General features: G+C 36.3%; 1 protein-coding gene across 9 annotated transcripts in view; it reads right to left on the bottom strand.

The window, feature by feature from the left end:
• The window catches only part of CARF (calcium responsive transcription factor), a 45,718-nt gene continuing 24,903 nt past the window's right edge, over positions 1 to 20,815 (bottom strand). For 7 of the 9 annotated variants that reach the window (XR_013960752.1, XR_013960753.1, XR_013960754.1 and 4 more), the window contains 7 exons: positions 19,981 to 20,214; positions 15,651 to 15,813; positions 14,629 to 14,692; positions 10,587 to 10,720; positions 9,824 to 10,193; positions 7,207 to 7,385; positions 3,848 to 4,684 (listed from right to left, as the gene is read on the bottom strand). Coding sequence is in view for 1 of the 9 variants with exons in the window: in XM_080671254.1 (XP_080527380.1) it covers positions 7,267 to 7,385; positions 9,824 to 10,193; positions 10,587 to 10,720; positions 14,629 to 14,692; positions 15,651 to 15,813; positions 19,981 to 20,214 (1,084 nt within the window). In the remaining 8 variants the exon portion in view is untranslated. Of the gene's footprint in view, positions 122 to 3,847; positions 4,685 to 6,937; positions 7,386 to 9,823; positions 10,194 to 10,586; positions 10,721 to 14,628; positions 14,693 to 15,650; positions 15,814 to 19,980; positions 20,215 to 20,815 lie in introns of those variants that run through there. The other 2 variants (XR_013960751.1, XM_080671254.1) reach the window with 2 other exon arrangements.

The raw sequence follows: 20,815 nt of genomic DNA, 5'->3' as shown, positions 1-20,815 counted from the left end.
GACTTTCCCATCTCCCTTCAGGTTGTTTTCCAGTCATTTTCTTTAAGGACACTCCAAAATCTTAAATGAGGATGGTCATTCATTCAAAAATATTTTCCATGCATCTACCACTGTGATACATCTATGAATAAAAAAAGACAAAGGCCTCTGCCCCATGCAGTTTAGAATCTAGTAGGTGGAGACAGATTAATTATAAAATTTATTCTATACATATATATATATTTTTTAATTGATTTCAGAGAGGAAGGGAGAGGGAGAGACAGAAACATCAATGATGAGAGAGAATCACTGACTGGCTGCCTCCCGCACGCCCCACACTGGGGATCGAGCCCACAACCCGGGCATGTGCCCCCAATGGGAATCGAACCCAGGACCCTTTAGTCCACAGGCCAATGCTCCATCACTGAGCCAAACCAGCCAGGGCACAAAGTTTATTCTTGAGGGAACAACTCTTGAGGCTCACAAGGGACCAGAAGGATGCCCATTCCCACCAGCCCGATTGGAAAACCGCATTAACTCAAAAGCACAGTGTGGAATACTCCGAAGGGTTTTGCTTTAACAGTGGGACAAAATTAACACTAGATTAAATGCTGCTCTGGTCCCACTTAACAAAGCTTGAAAGCAAGCCTTCCCAGGAACAAACTGTTTTCAAGACACATGTGTCCTAGACAAAACTCAAGAATATTTATAGAAATACAAAAATATCCAATATCTAACAAGGTAAAAATTATGTCGAACGTGCAATCAAAAGTTACCAAGAATTCAAAGAAGGAGGAAAATGTATAAAAATAATGAGTAGAAAAATCAGTCAATTGAAATTGCCTCAAAAAAAGATGACAGAATTAGTAGAAAAGGACATTAAAATAATTTTATAACTGCAGTCCATATATTCAAGAAGTTAGAGGAAAAATGCAGAATGTCAAGTAGAGACATGGATGACAAAAAAAAAAATTCCCAAATTAAACTTCTAAATATGAAAACTACAATGTCAGCGTTGAAAAATACACTGGATTACTAACAACACCAAGTTAATCTAGGATTAACAACATATTAGACATTGCAGAAGAAAAGATCAGTAAATTTGCAGACAGAGCCACATAAACTATACTAAATGAGGTAGAAAAAAGACAAGTAATAACAAGTGTTGGAGAAGTTGTGGAACAAAAGAAAACTCATTTGCTGCTGGTGGGAATGTAAACTACTAGTACAGCCACTATGGAAAACAGTGTGGCCATGCCTCAAAAAAATTAAGAATATGACCCAGCAATCCCTCTTTTGGGTATCTACCCAAAAAAATTGAAAACATTTATTCTCAAAGATATATGCATCCCTATGTTCATTGAAGCATTATTCACAGTGGCCAAGACATGGAGACAATCAAAGTGTCCTTTGATAGATGACTGGATTAAGAAGATGTGGTACATAAGTACAATGGACTACTACTCAGCCATTAGAAAAGATGCAATACTGCCTGTCATTTTGCAACATGAAAGGACCTTGAGAACATTATGCTAAGCAAAATAAGTCAGAAAAAACTAAGAACGATATAATTTCACTCATATGTGGGATATAACACTGAAACTCATGGTGGTTACAAGGGAAGGGGAATGGGGACTAGTAAAAGATAAACAGGACCCAATGTATGGTGACGGAAGATGATTTGACTGTGGGTGGTGGCACACAATGCAATATACAAATCATGTATCATAGAAAGGTACACTTGAAACCTATATAATCTTATTAACTAGCCAATGCCATCCTAATAAATTTAATTTTATAAAAAGATAAATTGGACTTTATCACAATCAGAAACTTCTCCCCTTTGAGAGATCCTGTTAAGAGAGGTGAAAGATAAGCTATGATCAGGAAAAAAACATTTGTAAATCACATTTCTAATAATGGACTTGTATCTAGAATACACTTTTTAAACCTTTATAAAAAGAAAACAATTCAACTTAAGAATAGGTGAAAGAGTCAAACAGACACTTCACTAAAGAAGATAACAGATGGCAAAAACTAAAACAAAAAACCATGAAAAAATGCTCAACAGTATTCATTAGAGAAATGAAAATTAAAACCACAATGACTTATGTGGTTGTTATTAGTATATTATTACTACACACCTATCAGAATGCCTAAAATTTAAAAGCCTGTCTATACCTAGTGTTGGCTAGGATAGAGAGCACCTGTAACTCTCATACACTCTTGACAGAAATATAAAATGCTACAGCTACTTTGAAAAATCAGTTGAAAATTTCTTAAAAGGTTAAATATATACCTAACATATAACCTAGCCATTCCACTCCTAGATATTTACTTACCAAAGAGAAATGAAAGTATGTATCCATACAAAGACTCACACAAAAGTTCATAGCAGCTTTATTTGTAATAGCCAAGAACTATAAACAACCCAGATGTCCATCAACAGGTGAATGAATAAGCAAATTATGGTATATTCATACAATTAGATACTATTCAGTAGTAAAATGGAATAAATTGTTTATCCTGTGATATAAATTCCAAAATAACTATGCTAATTGACAAAAGTCAAATAAAAATGTTCATACTATATGATTTAATTTTATAAAATTACTAGTGGCCCGGTGCACAAAATTCGTGCACGGGGGGAGGGGGTGTCCCTCAACCCCACCTGCAGCCTCTCCAATCAGGAACCCCTCGGGGGATGTCCGACTGCCGATTTAGGCCCAATCCCTGTTGGATCGGGCCTAAACCAGCAGTCTGACATCCCTCTTGCAATCTGGGACCACTGGCTCCTAACTGCTCATCTGCCTGCCGGCCTACTTGCCCCCAACTGCCCTCACCCCCCACCGCCAGCCTGATCACCCCCAACTGCCCTCCCCTTCTGGCCTGATCGCCCCTAACCACCTCTGCCTTGCCCCCCCACCATGGCTTTGTCTGGAAGGATGTTGGGAAGGTCTCCCGGTCTAATTAGCCTATTACCATTTCATTAGTATTGAGGCCTGGTGCACAGGTGGGGGCCGGCTGGTCTGCCCTGAAGGGGGTCCCGGATCAGGGTGGGGGTCCCCTTGGGATGTGGGGCTGGCCTGGGCAAGGGGTCTGGGGCGGTTTGCAGGCTGGCCACACCCCGGGATCAGGATGGGGATCCCCACTGGGGGCAGTGCCTGCCTGGATGAGGGGCTGAGGTGGTTTGCAGGCCAGCCACACCCCCATTGGGGTGGGAGTCCCTGCTGGGGGGCGTGGCCAGCCTGGGTGAGGGGCTGAGGGCCATTTTCAGACTGGCCACACCCCCATCAGGGTGAGGGTCCCTGTGGGGGGCATGGCCACCCTAGGTGAGGGGCTGGGCAAGGGGCTGAGCACATTTTGCAGGCTGACCAAGCCCCCATGGGGTGAGGGTCCCCGTGGGGGGCGTGGCAGCCCTGGGCGAGGGGCTTAGGGCCATTTGCAGGCTGGCCACGCCCCCATCCTGAAAAATAGGCAGGGTGGAATTATGGGGGGGATAAAAGCAAAGAGGGAAAAATTAATGTTGCCTCATTTTTAAATAGCATACTCTGTCATTACTCAAAAAATATAATGCTATACTTGAAAATTTCACAGTACCAAAATGTGGGGGAAAAGAATTACTAATGCCTTACGTTGCACAGTTTTAAAATGTTTATGGTTGGCTGAACTGAAAGTACTAAATGTATATATATACCCCCAAATGTAATGATAACAGTTATTATTGGTAGTTATGCTTAAAAACTTTCAGATTCCAAATTGAACATAACTCTACTACCAGAATTCTCAGATATTAAAGTATTTATTCAGCATCTTCAAAATGAACAAAACCACCATTATCCCCAAAGTATAAAAAGAAAACAAGTTTAGAAAAAAAACAGCATTTTAATGAAAAAATTACATTATAACAAGGACACTATACATTAAGTTACTATATACATATATATATACACACACACTTTTAAAACTTTTTAAAAAAAATCCTGGTACAAATTATATGACATCTTTCTCATACTCACATGATTAAGTATGTACTTTGACAGAATATAAAGATGAAATACAAGCTGATGAACTTCAAAATTAGAAATTTAATGCAGGACCAGACCCCAAAATCTGATTTCCATCACTTTTGTAACTTTTAGAAAATATTTACCTGGTATAAGCATATACGTTTTTTCTTTTAAGTATGTTAACTGCTTACATAGAAAATCAGTATTTAGGAAAATGCCCACCATACCTGTGTTTATCTATAATTCATTGTAGTATATATATAGTTCACTTGGAGACTTGGAACATAAAAACTACAATGAAGAAACAAGCTCATCTATAATTATGAATTTCTAAGCACTTATTCTGAATGTCCAACTTACTACTACAGATATTGGACCTTGTGATACGTGACACAAAAGAGCATTTGTCCAACTTTGCTGTAGAGCTGTGAGGAGAATGCCAAATAAAGATACTGAAAATTTTATGCACTTGTATTCAACACCCTGCACATTTAAAAGATAACTGAATATTTAAAATATGTAAACATACTTTTAAAAAAGTGATACTAAGCACCTTTAAAATACAATACTGATATATTGTGACTGAATATGCATTTAGAGGACAAATGAACTTTTTAAAACTAATTTAAAAACCATTTTTAAAGAGCTACTCATTGAAATACTTACATGAAAATATTGATAGTTCCAGTTTCTACCTAAAAACCAAAAGAGTATATAATTAGGAATTTAATCTTCCTTCATCCACTTTTCTTTTGTTTTTTGTTTGTGGGGAGGATGCACAGTAACTTTCTATCCTCATATTAAAAGAGAAAAAAAACAGTATCAGAAGAGACATTCTCAGCCTGGCCGGCATGGCTCAGTGGTTGAGCGTCGACCTATGAACCAGGAGGTCACAGTTCGATTCCAGGTCAGGGCACATGCCTGGGTTGCGGGCTTGATCCCCAGTAGGGGGCATGCAGGAGGCAGCCGATCAATGATTCTTTCTTATCATTGATGTTTCAATCTCTCTCTCCCTCCCACTTCCTCTCTGAAATAAAAAAATAAAAAAAACTTTTTTTAAAAGAAGAGACATTTACAGAGAATGAAGTGAGAGAAATATTTCTAAACTATGTTTTGTTCTTGATTAAGTCTGACTCCTTGGACATCTCTCATCCTCATCCATAACTGACTAGAGTTTGTATCTTAACAAGCATTTCTCCTTAGCAACTCAACATCAAAAAATAAAGGAATGTTTCCAAAGAAATATAGTTCAATTGGTAAAATATTTAATAAATTATTATCATTAATGAAAGGTGAAGATTATATAAAATATTGCAAAAACATTCCATAAAAAGTAGAAATAACAAATGAAAAGAACCTTACCTACAATGGAACACTAAACTATAAATTAATTTGGACTTATTCCCTTAGTACACGTAGACTAAGAGAAATCTGGGTTTGAGGTAACTAACAGTTGTGTTTAACGTAACATAACAGATTTGGCAGCCTAACTCTATAAATGCTGGTATCAAATATTTTCATTTACTAGGAAAATGATAAGCAAGTCTTATTAAAAACCATATATGTAATTGAATATTAACTCTGCATTAAATAGGGGTTTAAATAATAAATTTTATATTAAATAGGATATAAATCTAAAGAGCAAGGAATTTTAAAATTCCACCCACTTCTAATATAACAGTGCTTTATACTTATACATGTTGTGAACCTGAAACTATTAAAGTGAATTAAGAATGGGAGATTGGAGCCCTAACTGGTTTGGCTCAGCGGATAGAGCATCGGCCTGTGGACTGAAGGGTCCCAGGTTCGATTCCGGTCAAGGGCATGTACCTTGGTTGCAGGCATATCCCCAGTGGGGGGTGTCCAAGAGGCAGCTGGTCAATGTTTCTTTCTCATTGATGTTTCTAACTCTTTATCCCTCTCCCTTCCTCTCTGTGAAAAATCAATAAAATATGTTTTTTTTAAAAAAAAGCAATGGGAGATTGGACTTAGAAAAGGAAAGAAAACTCATATTCATGTAAAGTATTATGGTTAAATTCCATATTATATTGCACATGCTTTAAGTGTTAAACATTAAAATCCATTTGAAAATCTGATTACTTTTAAATATATCCACAGATGGTCTCTGAAGGAAAAAATGTCTTTAAGTTAATTTCTTGATAGTTATCATTGACCTTCCAGAAAACAGAAGCTTATATTGAATATTTGAAGTAAATATACTTACTCAACAAGCAAATATATATAACACATCTGTTGTTTTAGTTTTAATATAAACTAAATTTTAAACTATAAATATTTACCTTTCAGTACTATAAATTCTAATAACATCAATTCAGTAAAAACTCTGGCATAAAAAAATAAATACAACTCAAATTCTTTCCTAACCAGAGCTGAATCTTCAATATAAAATAGGAAGGAATCCTCTGCCAATATAAAAGAGTTCCCCAAATTATCTGTAAATACCATGGAATTCTATTATTCTTTCAGAATTCTTTCCATTTCTACATTTTTCTACCCATAGGTAGAGTTGTATTACAATACTGAATAAATCCATGTAATATACATTAATTTGTTGCTTATCTGATTAATTCAAGTTAAAATTCTCAGTACTTACCAAGATCCTATAAATTCCTACTAGATTACCATTAGTGTGCTATTGGTTTGTAGTTACAAGTATAAAAATCAGAATGAAAGACGCTAAAATGCAACTACACACAGTTTCCACAGATGTGAGTGCTGGGCTTCATGTTATGAAGTAAAATCTATTGTTTATTTTTCCAAATGAGAGACTAAAAATCTTCTCTCACCTGTCTGCCAATTTAAAACATTTCTTCACAACTTTAAAGAGGAAATAAGTTCTTTTAGAAATTTTAAAAAGCATCACATGCGTTCGTGCGTGCACGCATACACACACACAAACACAGTTTTTTGTTCTTTTTCATTTTTTTAGGAGCCAAAATTAGGTATTTCCAGGGAATAAGTTAGATAACTATTTGTGTTCAGGCTATGTTACCATGGATAAGTTCAGATAACCTTTTGAAATGCTGGCCTTATCAGATACCCAGAAAGCATAAGAATTATACAAAACAAGAGGTCTAAAATATCTCTTAAAGTAAAAATATGGAATTGGCAACAAATATCAGTTTTAAGTAAAAGGCTGCTCATCAAACCAGTCTTCAGTCCACTTATCACATTGCTGAGGTTTGACAATATTCACCTTCTTTTCTATGACATCAGAAGTAACCAGAATTGTACAGTTCTGAAAAGCTTCAACAATTTATGTAGCAGATAATTTCTTAGAGTCCAAATTTTTTTTTGCTTCCATAGACAATGCTGGTTCTTTGGGTTCCTGTTTAACTTGGTTCACAGAAATGGTACCTTCTGGATTTTCTTCAACTTTAAAGCCAAAAATAAAAGAAAAAACCCTAAAGGTTAATGTAATTTATAACACAGGGATCTTTAGAATTTATAAATTAGAAGCAAAGCATAAAACAATAGTTTGGAAAAAACAGGTAACTTAGAAAAGCAGTTGGCATATTTGAGAATTTAGTGCTTCTGACATCTTAATAGCCATTCATGTTACATTCCTTCAGTATGCTTCAAGTAATGAAAAAAAGAAGAGACAAGAAATCTATAGTTATTCTCCTCTAAAGATACTTTGACAAAAAAGTAGTCCATAATATGATAAAATTGTAAGGAATAACTAATATTTAAACATAACTGTAAAAGCATGTGTGACTAAAATTTAAGAAGCCTCCCATTATTTCAAAATAACTTGTTTTGCGAAGAGCAGGCATATGTATCACAAATTCACAGATATGTTACCATTCCCATATGGTTTCCACATGTAGTCATATATTAAGAAAATGTTCCCTCTCTAAAGAAACTTCATTATGTAAGTACTTTGGAAAAAATACAACTTAAAACGATAGTTCTGCATGAGCTATGTGTTTGCTGATCTAAAATATTTCAGAATAGCCCTGGCTGGTGTGGGTCAGTGGCTAAAGCATCAGCCTGTGGACTGAAGGGTCCCGGGTTCAATTCCAGTCAAGGGTACATGCACAGGTTGCAGAATCGATCCACAGTATGGGGTGTGCAGGAGGCAGCCAGTCAGTGCTTCTCTCTCATCATTGATGTTTCATTCTATCTTAAAGAATAAAATATTTCAGAATGCACTTACCATTCTAATTTCAAATAATTTATGACCAAATTAATCTAAATATAGCACACCAGAAACACTGCTGTGAACTGGCAGTTGGAATATCTATGATAAAATCTTTCTCTCTCTCAGGAATATCAGTTTTTTAGTTGCTATAGGGAAGTGAGGTTCAAGGGGCCATATTTGCTGAGAAGTGTGTTGAACACACCTAATGCATGTCACATGGGTGTGTTGGAGTTTAGTCCAAGCCACAGAGAAAACCAGTAGAGGCTGAATTTAAATGACCAGGGGAATAAATACTCTGGTGAAGTAGTGCCTGATGATCATGAGCTAACTTGATAAATCATGCAAGTTCAGATTCACAGGGGGTCTCCTTTAAAGCAATCTGATTTAGAGATCCCAGAAATATTTTGGCACAATACAGAGGGAGGAAGCATGTTAGAATGGAAAAGCTTTGGGGCCAGTTAGCTGAGTTTAAATTCCTTCTTTGCCACTTAGTTGATGTGATCTTAGGCAATTACTTAGCCTCTTTGAGCCTTGGTTTCCCCATCTGTAGAATGGAACACCATTATGGAGTTATTGTGAGGATTAATTGAAATATATTCCTTTCCCCTCTTCTACTAAAGTTTCTTGGCAGTGATAACTGTCACAGCCCTCTGGATACATTTTCTTAAAAGCAATACTTCAGCCCTAGTCGATTTGGCTCAGTGGATAGAGCATTGGCCTGCGGACCAAAGGGTCCCAGGTTGGATTCCATCAAGGGCACATACCTTGGTGGCAAGCTCCTCCCTGGCCTGGGCCTTGGTTGGAGTGCGTGCAGGAGGCAACCCATCGATGTGTTTCTCTCACATCGATGTTTTTCTCAGTCTTTCCCTCTCTCTTCCATTCTCTCTAAAAGATCAATGGAAAAATATCCTCGGGTGAGGATTAAGCCCCCCAAAAATGTAGTATTTCAAATAAATTTAAAAGATAATAATTACTTTCTGGAAGGAACTATTTCACACTTTCCTTACCCAGAAGAATGATGATTAAAAATGTAGGGAAAATATATGTTCTAAGGATAATTTCTATGAAGATTTTGCTCTTCAAAGCAAACTGCAAATCTTTTCCCACTAAACTGCCCAATCCAGAACAATTAGTGGAAAAAGAAGTGACATATGTCAAGTAGGAGTTAACAGTTTATTACTATGTTGACTGGGCTCATTACAAAGTGAAGTTAACAAAGGCATATATTATACCCAAGTCCCCTTTCAAATTCTACAGAACTCAACATTTAAATCTATAACTCAAAATTTTCCTTTAAATCTTTATATCTGGCCACTTCATTCCATTTTCATTATGTACATATTAATTTTTCTATAACCTTTTCACTAAATAGTTTTCCCTTTAAAGTTTAATTTTTTTCATGAATTCTAAAATGATCTTCCTGCTCTGACATCACAGATTTTCCATGTAAAGATAGGTAATTAATGAATAATTACAGAGAAAACAATTAAAAGTTTATAAGTTATTAAAACATAGGCTCATAAAATGTTTTCCCTTTTTCTCATAGCTTTAGCTGATTTATTTATATATTATAAACCCACTGAGTAGAAATGATAGTTTTTTTTCTGTAGTGTAGTGACGATAGTTCATAAAGTGTTTTAAAAAAAATCTTAAGATGATTTTAACTTACTAAGAGGTGGGTGGCTGTCTATAATTTGTATTGGAATGGTCTGTATATTTCCCAACAGAAACCGATGAACACTTCCTTCCAGACTTTCTGTATCCTCAGCATCTCCAGCATCCACCAGCTGATCCACTGCAGCCACATTTTGATCTGGTCCTGGAAGGTTATCCATGGTAGAGGCAATACTATTGTTTGGGGTAAGGCATGTATCTGTTTGAAGGCTATGACTTTGACGACGCTGTAGAGAATTATTATTCATTACAGTACTTTGAATTGAATCCAGAAGTCCTGAAGGACTAGAGGAGAGGTGGTCATTTACTGATATCAGAGCCGGTGATCCATCAGGAGAAGTGAATCTTGGTTGCAACTGTAAACCCTTTTAAATCAAAGAGTTACATTAAAATGTTTGAACTTACTATATAAAAATTCTTGTGGCTATATTATTCTTTTGACACAAAATTGGAATAAAATATAAGAGTACAGTTGTAAACAAATATTAAGTGAGGACAGAAATAAGAACCAAAGGAGAAGTAGGAAAACTAAATTTTATTGCATGCATAGTCCACTCAAACTTTTTCAAAACATATTGTTTAAATTATAATTTTAAATCAAGATACAAAAAAGTCAGGAAATTAACAATGAAAACATCTTTAATCATGATTATAATTCTATAACAAATCTGTAAAAAGGAGGAGGAGGAAGAGGAGGAGGAAGAGGTTGAGGAAAGAAGAAAAAGGTCTCAAATTTGGCTATTTTACTGAATTTCTACCTGTAGTTGTGTGAATATTTTTGGCTGAAATGAAGAAAGTGAGGAGGAGAGCAAATGGGCTGATTCTGGAGACAAAGAACCCTTTGTCTGATTTGTTCCCACTTTGGTGGTAGATGATTCTTCTGGTGAATTTCCTAAATTATATAAAAAATAAACTATTAAAACAAAAGAAATGTATGGTTTCTAGGATACTAGACTTAATTACAACCTTAACTATCAGGAAATAAGGTCAAAGGTTTGAAAAGGACTTGAAGAAGTTATCTAGTCCACTATTTCTAGAACTTGGTATATTATCAGAATCACTAAGGGAACTTTAAAAATATATAAATTCCTAGGTTCAACCTCTATTAAATTTAATTCAGTATAGCTAGGATGGAAAATGAAATGATTTTTTTTTCCCTTGAAAGACTCTACATCTGTAACTTTAATAAAGTCCATTTTCCATGCCATGACTCTGGATCACACCTAAACTTCTCTAAATCTGAGAAAACTACTGAATCTCTCAATTACACAGACCAAACTTAATTCATATTTGGTAGCCCTCGGCAAACTTTTTGACTCGAGGGCCACAATGGGTTCTTAAACTGGACCGGAGGGCCGGAACAAAAGCATGGATGGAGTGTTTGTGTGAACTAATATAAATTCAAAGTAAAGGAGCGGAGGGGAGAGCAAGAGAACCGGATAGAACAGCCGGATCCGGCCCGCGGGCCGTAGTTTGCCCAAGGCTGCCCTAGACTCTTGATTCCAGTAATTACAGGCTGTTGTTTTTCCTTGTGATTAAGCCCCTATCCCAGTGGTCGGCAAACTCATTAGTCAACAGAGCAGCAAACCGTGGCTCGCGAACCGCATGTGGCTCGCGAGCCGCAGTTTGCCGACCACTGCCCTAGGACAATGCCTGGTATAAAGCAGGTCCTCAATAATAATAGTATTAAATTTATTTCAATAATTCATTAAGGAACAAATACAAGTACAAATGTTTTCTCAGTATCTCAATTTGTAAAGTAAATTGTCCTTAGGGAATTTGATTCCTTCTCGTGTAATTCTTACGTTAACCCAAGTATATTCATCTTTTTAAATTAATCAAAAACCAATTACCAACAACCATTTATTGCTTTCATAAATGGCACTGGTGTCAGACAAGGATGGCTTTTTTCTGTAACCTTCAACATGCTATTTAACCCAGTTTCTAAACTTCAGTTTCCTCATCTGGAAAATGAGGATAATAAGAGAATCTTCCTCAAAGGAGTATTGAGAGCATTAAACAGGACTCCTACATTTCTTGCCTTCTTCATTTCTAATTTTCCTCCTACTTCATTCTGCTATGACTACTATGGCCATGCCCTGTAATCTCTAATTCAAACATCCCCTTCTCTCATCACAACTTATCCTCCCAGGTATTTTTGCTCAGGTACTCCATTACAAATTGTTCTTCAATCTCATGTGAACCTCCAGTCAAGTGACTCCTCAGTTTTCTTCAGATCTATCAACCTCTTCCTTAATAAAATTATCTCCCCATCCAGCTTAGCGTGCTGGATTTATAATTTTAGTCACACTCTTGGAAATATCCTAAATTCCCTTGCCTCTCTGTCCTTGGGTCATACCCACATAGTAAAATCCTAACTCTGGATGAAAATGGCTTCCACTGCCTATACATGTGAAGCCAAATGCCACTGAAGTAGAAACTCACTACTCCTACCAATACCAATTCATGATCATCATCATCAACCTGACAGTCATCTATATCTGGCAACCTTACAATGTTTCTCTTACTCTGTATTAGGAATGATATCTAATCTCCATTTTCCTAAAATCTTGGCCAACCTTCCTGAGATCTTCTCTCGTTTTTAGCACTCTTACTTCAAAGAGAGAAAAAAAGCTATCAGAAATTTCAACTTCCCATCACCAAAGCTATCAAATACCTTCATCTTCATATATTTCTTCAGATCTCTCCTGTCTTAAAAGGCCTTCCCTCAACCCATAACCTCTTCATAGCAAACTTCTTGAAAAAGTAGTCCACACTGTCTCTATTCCTTCATCTCCCATTCACTCTTCATCCACCCCCATATGGCTTCCACCCAATCCACTCTACTGAAAGGGCTCTGCTACAAAAGCTTTCCAAACCTGATCTCATGATCTTTTTTACTCTCCCCTGTGGCCACCAATACCTATTCTTATGCCAGTGTTACTGAGCTCAGAAAATGCCACTATTAGTCAGTTGCTCATGGAAGAAACTCAGGAATCATTCTAGATCAGTGGTCGGCAAACTGCAGCTCGCGAGCTACATGCGGTTCTTTGGCCCCTTGAGAGTGGCTCTTCCACAAAATACCACGTGCGGTCGCGCATGTACAGTGCGATTGAAACTTCATGGCCCATGCGCAGAAGTCAGATTTCGGCTCTCAAAAGAAATTTCAATCGTTGTACTGTTGATATTTGGCTCTGTTGACTAATGAGTTTGCCAACCACTGTTCTAGATTATTCCCACTCTTTTACCTCCTGCACCTATTCAGTTGATAACCAAGGCCTTTAGTTGTACTTTTAAAATAACTCTTAAATCTGTCCACCTCAAATATAAATGCCACCACTGTTAAACCACCGTCATCTTTCAAAGGCACAGCTGAAAGAACCTCCTAGACCTGTTTTGCTTATCCAGTTTTATCTCCAAGCACTGTCTATGCTGAAAACCACACTAACTCTCTTAATTCCTTGAATATGACAAGCTCTTTCTTGCTTAGCCTTCCAACATGCTATTCCTTTGATTGGCAAATTCCTATTTATTCTTTAGTTCTTAGTCTAAAAGTCACTTTCTCAAGTGTCACTTCCCTATTCCCTGGACTGTTATATGTCTCTATCACTATTGCCACACAATTTTGCAAAACTCTCTCATGGCACTTTCCCTAGTAGTGATTAATTAGAAGATATTTGTTTAGTGTCTTTTTCTCTTGCTAAACTTTCAATTAAATTAAGAAATAAACTTACTTGTTCCTCACTAGGCCCGCCATTTATCACCTTGAGTGAAATATGCACAGAACAAATGAATAATGCTAAAGAATTTGAAAGTTGCCCTAGCCAGTTTGGCTCAGTGGATACAGCGTCCGCCTGCAGACTGAAGGGTCCCAGGTTCGATTCCGGGTTGTGGGCTTAATCCCCAGTAGGGGGCATGCAGGAGGCAGCCGATCAATGATTCTCTCTCATCATTGATGTTTCTATCTTTCTATCCCTCTCCCTTCCTCTCTAAAGTCAATAAAGAAATATTTTTTTTTAAAAAAAAACTTTAAAAAAAAAGAATTTGAAAGTTATCTGTAGTCACTCAAAGGTTAATATGCCAAAGAATTAAGAAATAATTGTATTGTATATCATTATTCATAAATTTATTCTAAAGCATTTTTTAGGTGTTAAGTTTTTAGCAGGCATCATGCTATGAACTAGGTATATTAATTTGAATAAAATACAATCCTTGAACCCTTGATGAGCTCAAATCATAATGAAAGATACAGATGTGTAAACAAAAGGATACCATGTTAAATGAAGAGGTAAATACAAAAGAGTAAATAGCTAACTTTATACAGGGGGTGAAGTTAAGAAAGCACTTACAGCCAAAGAGATTGTTATCTGAGTAGTGAGTAGAGTTTGCCATGCAGAAGAAGAGAAAATACATTTCCAAAAGAGAGAACAAAAGTGTTGAAATAAGTTTGGGCTATTGAGAGAACATAGGAGTTAGAACATACGAGAAAAATCAAAAGGGATAATAGTTTCCTGATCAGAGTATCTTAGGGTTGTTGCTACTGGAATTAACCTAACTTTACAGTAAACTGTGATATAATCAGACTCAAATTTCAATCATAAAGAAGCGCAAGAGCTGATTATAAGAGGAAATTTAAATAGCTGGAATTATTTTGATAAGTCCTAATGTAGTTACTCCTTTCTCTTTGGGCTATGATTTCCTTATCCATTAAATTTGATTATTAGATGAGATACTTTTTTAAATATCTTCCAGTTTTAACATTGTTTGATTTTATACTTTAAAGGTATTAAGATAACCTACCTTCTGCAAATGTAACTGTCACAGTCTCTCTGAGAATATTCCCACTGTCTGTAGTCCACTGAAGCTAAAAAGGGAACATTCACTTCAGTAGAATATTAAAAAATATTTTAAAACAGCAATACAACTGTCATATTTCATCATAGTATAATTATGTTTTATTCTGTAATTATTCTCTTCACTTGTTTATATTCTCAAAGCACAAGTACACTTTACTAACCAAATGCATTAGCTTCCCAAGTTCAGATACTAAGACTTTGGTTAACAAGAGTAGGTGGCAAGGACCAATGCTAACCAAATCTGTTTTCATTTCTGAATTTGGGATAGAGAATAATTAAGAGTTTTGAATATCAAAGACTAGTAGCTCTAGCTTAAAAAAAAATCTAAATCTATTAATCTATTCAGTTACTAAATTTGGATAGTGAAAATGTAGAGAACAAAGGATATTGTTGCTGATATTTTAATGCCATAGTCACTACCTGCATTACAATGACTAGTTTATGGGTAATTATATTAAGCTCTTCAGAGCAAGAAAAATTTTCATAGAAATTACCAATATTCAGAGGGAAATTATCACAGTATGAGGTAACATTAATATCCATAGGTGGAATATAGAACTAACATTATTACTTTGTTTATTCAAATCTGAACTATTTAAATTTACCCATCTACTTAAAGAGGGGAAAATATACATAGCATGTAATCAATAAATGTCTGTTAAAAGAATAAGGTATACTTTTTATAGAGATAAACTATGTTTATTTTTAAATAAATATTACTATTACTATTATTATAGTCAGAGTTGGAAATTCACTAGTTTTTCTTCTTGTGAGAGTAATAAACAGATTTAGTTAAATCATCATTTAAGAGTTCACAGTATTTACATTTTACGAAAAATACCCCTATTTTTTCTTATATCGTAGTTATTTACATGGCCTAATTGCAATCATCCCTATTAGTCCAAATAGTAATGGAAGCTGAGAAAGATTATGTAATAAAACAAGGAATTACAGTTGTAATCATACCGTTGCTGGAATAATCTCTGAGTTATATACATTATCTCCATTTCTCAAGGATTTCTGTACTTCATGGATGTGATTTTTTATATCATTTACAGTTGGAAAAAAGGATAAATTATGTCTTTCAGGTACCTCATCAGATTTGAACAGTTCTCTTTCCACAAATTTTCTGTAGATAATATAAAATGGAATAAAACATAAACAACCTAGTGATTTACTTTAGATCACATGAGAGAAGGTTCTCTTTTTAGCATAAACTAGTATAAAGCATGGTTTATAGCTTTATAAGTAGTATAACTTTTTCTACTTTCATTTCCCTACCTAAATCATAGAATTCATGCAATTAAAGAAATGTAACATTTACAATGGTTAAACAACTGTATATCTTAGAGTGAGCTTCATATTTTTATGAATTTAAAGGAATCACTACTTTCAATTAAGGATGTTTTTGAATGCCTCATAGGTCAGGCACTGCATTGAATACTTCAAGTATCTCCTCAAACCCTTAATATAACCCTTTGAGGTAGGTACAATTAGCATTCCCACTTTATGGATAAGGAAACTGATAGGTTGCAGAAGTTAAGTAATCTGCCCCAAATTATACACTTATCTAGTAAGTAAGAGAGCTTGGGCTCTCACTCATATTATTGGCATAAATATCATGTTATCTAGCTTCTAAAAGGCATCAATTAATATCATATAAAATATGATCTGCTTGCATTTTAAAAGTAGACAAAACAGAAGATAGAAATAGAAGGCAGTATTGCCATATAATTATATAAAAATAGATACATAAAAGAAATGAATATATAAAATTTTGTGCATTATATCTGGTAGCCCATATCACAGAGCTGTATTATACCTCTGTTCTAAAATTCAGGTTTAGTAAATAGTGGATGGCTTGAAAACCAAGATGGCAGCATAGGTAAACACCTAAACTGCTGCCTCGCACAACAATTTCAAAACTACAACTAAAAGACAAAATGGACATCATCCAGAACCACAGGAAGGCTGGCTGAGTGGAAATTCTACAACTAGAAGGAAAGAGAAAAGCACACTGAGACTCAGAGGAGCTGCAGGAGGCAGAGGTACTGAGAAGTGCGTGTACGGAGAGGACTGGCAACTGAGTGCGGAGCTGGCTTTCTCAAGCAGGAGGGAGACAAAAGCTCCCGACTGCACTGAACTCCAGTTCAGGGCGAGACTCTGGGGAGCCAGACTCATTCGGGGTGAAACTGGACTGTCAGGAAAGAGAAAAGCACACTGAGACTCAGAGGAACTGCGGAAGGCAGAGGTACCGAGGCGCACGCGTGGAGAGGGTGAGCAACTGAGTACACGGCTGGCTTTCTCAAGCGCAAGGGAGACAAAAGCTCCCAACTGCACTGAACTCCAGTTCCAGGCGAGATTCTGGGGACCTAGACTCATTCGGGGAGAAGCTGGACTATCTGACAGTGGGCAGAACTCGAGGGCGGCTTTCTCTCAGAGGTGCTTGCAGCAATTACCACGGGACACTGAGACACAGGGGCGTATTAGGGCAAGGCTGATGGGAAACCAAGGCTGTCTGCTCTGCCCTGAGACTCTGCCCCATCCAAGCTGAGCACAGAGGCTTTTGCAAGTCTTGTCTCATAAGGGTGTCTCCAGCACAGAAGTTCTCCCAGCGTAGACATAGCTGATCCTCATAGCTAATTGGCCTGGAGGTCAAATCCTCCCAGTGATACCAACAACAATCAAGCCTTAACTACAACAAGACTGTGCACACAGCCCACAAATGGGTGCACCAACAGTGTCCACCTCAGGTAACTGGGGAGGCTGAGACACTGTGCCCTATAGGACACCTAGCACACAAAGCCACTCAATCAACTCAGGGAAGCAGCTAAAATTCGGAGACTAACAGGTCACAAATGAAAGAAATGGAGGAAAGCAAACTACTGGATATAGAGTTCAAAACCACGGTTATAAGGTTTTTCAAGAATTTTCTAGAAAAGGCTGATAAATTTAGTGAGACCCTCGAGGATATGAAAAAGGACCAACTAGAAATTAAGCATACACTGACGGAAATAAAAAATATTATACAGAGATCTAACAGCAGATAAGAGGATCGCAAGAATCAAGTCAAAGATTTGAAATACAAAGAAGCAAAAAAGACCCAATCGGAAAAGAAAAATAAAAAGGAATCCAAAAATATGAAGATAGTGTAAGGAGCCTCTGGGACAAATTCAAGCGTACCAACATCCGAATTATGGGGGTGCCAGATGAAGAGAGAGAGCAAGATACTGTGAACCTATTTAAAGAAATAATGACCGAAAACTTCCCCCACCTGGTGAAAGAAATAGACTTACAAGTCCAGGAAGTGCACAGAACCCCAAACAAAAGGAATCCAAAGAGGACCACACCAAGGCACATCATAATTAAAATGCCAAGAGCAAAAGACAAAGAGAGAATATTAAAAGCAGCAAGAGAAAAACAATTACCTACAAGGGAGCACCCATACGACTATCAGTGGATTTCTCAACAGAAACTATGCAGGCCAGATGGGAGTGGCAAGAAATTTTCAAAGTGATGAATAGCAAGAACCTACAACCAAAATTACTCTACCAAGCAAAGCTATCATTCAGAATTGAAGGGCAGATAAAGAGCTTCACAGATAAGAAAAAGCTAAAGTAAAGGAGTTCATCACCACCAGACCAGTATTATATGAAATGCTGAAAGGTATTCTTTAAGGAGCGGAAGAAGAAGAAAAGGTAAAGATAAAAATTATGAACAACAAATACATATCTATCAACAAGTGAATCTAAAAATCAAGTGAATAAAAAAATCTGATGAACAGAATAAACTGGTGAATATAACAGAATCAGGGGCATAGAAAGGGAGTGGACTGACAATTCTCAGGGGGAAAGGGGTGTGGGGGGTGCGGGAAGACACTGGACAAAAATCGTACACCTATGGATGAGGCCAGTGTGGGGGGGGGGGGCGGTAAGGGCAGAGGGTGGGGTGGGAACTGGGTGGAGGGGAGCTATGGGGGAAAAAAGAGTAACAATTGTAATAATCTGAACAATAAAGATGTATTAAATTAAAAAAAAATAGTGAATGGCTTTACCAGGTTCTGGTTATAGTCAACAATACCTCAGTGAAAATAAATATAAAATGCCTAAGAAATCTGCTAAATAATAAAGTAATGTATTAATTAAGGAATAATCCTAGAAAATATTCATTAGGTTATTCAGATCAGACTACACAACAACCAGTATAAACAGGCCAATTAAGTACAAGAAATCATGGCAAAGAGTACAGGCTGTAAATTCAGACCTAAGTTGCAGTTCTGCCTCTATCGTTTACGCTAGTTATTTAACCATTCTAAGTCTCCATTTTCTCATCTGCAGAACAAGGATAAATATACCAATTTTAGAGTAGTAAGAATAAATGAATTCATGCATGTAATGTACATAGCATAATACCTGGCACACACATGGGAAGTGCCACATGACAATAATAGTTAATTATTATATCCTGAGTATCAATAAAATTAGACCAGAGTGCTACATATAAAATTTCATTAGACAAAGAGCTACCCATATTCTTCTGTTATAATAAAATATATTATATTTCAAATAGCTTAAAATAAGTACCATGACCTACAGGTTTTAAAATCTTCGGTTCTATACTTAAATGTTACACTCAAAACCATAATAAAAATCATACAAGAAAACACAGGCAGTAAAATCTAGGATTTTTCTCATAGCACTATTTTTTTTGATCAATCCCCTCAGGCAAGGAAAAATAAAAATAAAAAATAAACAAATGAGATTAAATCAAACTAAAATGTTTTTGCACAGTAAAGGTAACCATCAATTAAATGAAAAGACAACTCACTGAATGGGAGAACATATTCGCCAATACATCTGATTAGTGGTTACCGACAAAATTTATAAAGAACTTATAAAACTCAGCATCAAAAAAAAACAAGTAATCCGAATAAAAAATGGACAAAAGACCTGAATAGATACTTCTCCAAAGCGGACATACTGATGGCCAATAGACAAATGAAAAGATGCTCAATGTCACTAATTGATTATCAGAGAAATGCAAATTAAAACCACAATAAGATATCACCTTACACCTATAAGAATGGCTAACATCAATAAATTAACAAATAACAAGTGTTGGTTAGTATGCTGAGAAAAGGGAACCCTCGTGCACTGTTGGTGGGAATGCAGATTGGTGAAGCCACTGTGGAAAGCACTCTAATGGCTTATTTACTGAAAATTTCTGTAATGTTAAGTGTATTACTTAAAGCAACAAACAAAAATGAAAAACATAGAGCAATTTGTTTCTACTATACCTTAGATGTTTCCTTACTGCATACACTTGCTCTATTCCTTGTGATACTAATTCTTGAATCTTATGTGCTACTTGAGGATGCAGACGTGAGGGTAATGTACAATTCTCATCCCTAATTGCAGTTTCCTCTTCTTCCAGAGAGGACACAGGAAAAGGGGAAGGTGACAAAGGGAGGGAGGGAGTCTCCAATTCGTGATACTGATGAGCTTGCTGTGTAGGTAACTGTACATACCACCTGACAAGAGAAAATATTTAAAATTATATTACTAGACAAAGGCAAGAATTGTAATTACATCTGTTATTACTTATCAAGAGAAGGAATAATCCTTAATGAAAAAATTATATATTACTATATCATATTAAATATAAATTTACATTGCCCTCTGCTTACCTTTTCTAAGATTGACTTTAAACCCAATTACATAAAAATCTTTTTTTTTTTTTTTCTAACAGACTTTTTACTATGGCCCTAAAGTTAAGGAAGGTACAGGATTTAAGTTTATATGAAAATGGTATTTTAAATCTCCTATTAAGTAAATTTCACCTCAAAATAATGAGACTTTTTATAACATCATCTTTTGAATTGTGTACTTTCCCACTCGTCTACCATTTTGTCCTCAGATTACAACCTCTGTGTTGCACCTATTATCCTTCCAACCAAAAAGTGGACACAAGATTGAGCTATGTGGGAGAACTGTCTCTGACAGGAGCTCAACAAACTGCCTGCACAGCATTCCAGCTCCTGTTACCCAATGAATAAGACTAAAAGGTCACTCGTACAATAGTGCAGTGCACAAAACAAATGCTAAGAAAATGAAACGATCTGGTAGGATACT

The sequence above is a fragment of the Plecotus auritus genome, assembly GCF_963455305.1.
Source record: "Plecotus auritus genome assembly, chromosome: 5".
Taxonomy (NCBI): Eukaryota; Metazoa; Chordata; class Mammalia; order Chiroptera; family Vespertilionidae; genus Plecotus; species Plecotus auritus.
This window is presented reverse-complemented; position numbering and strand designations above follow the sequence as displayed.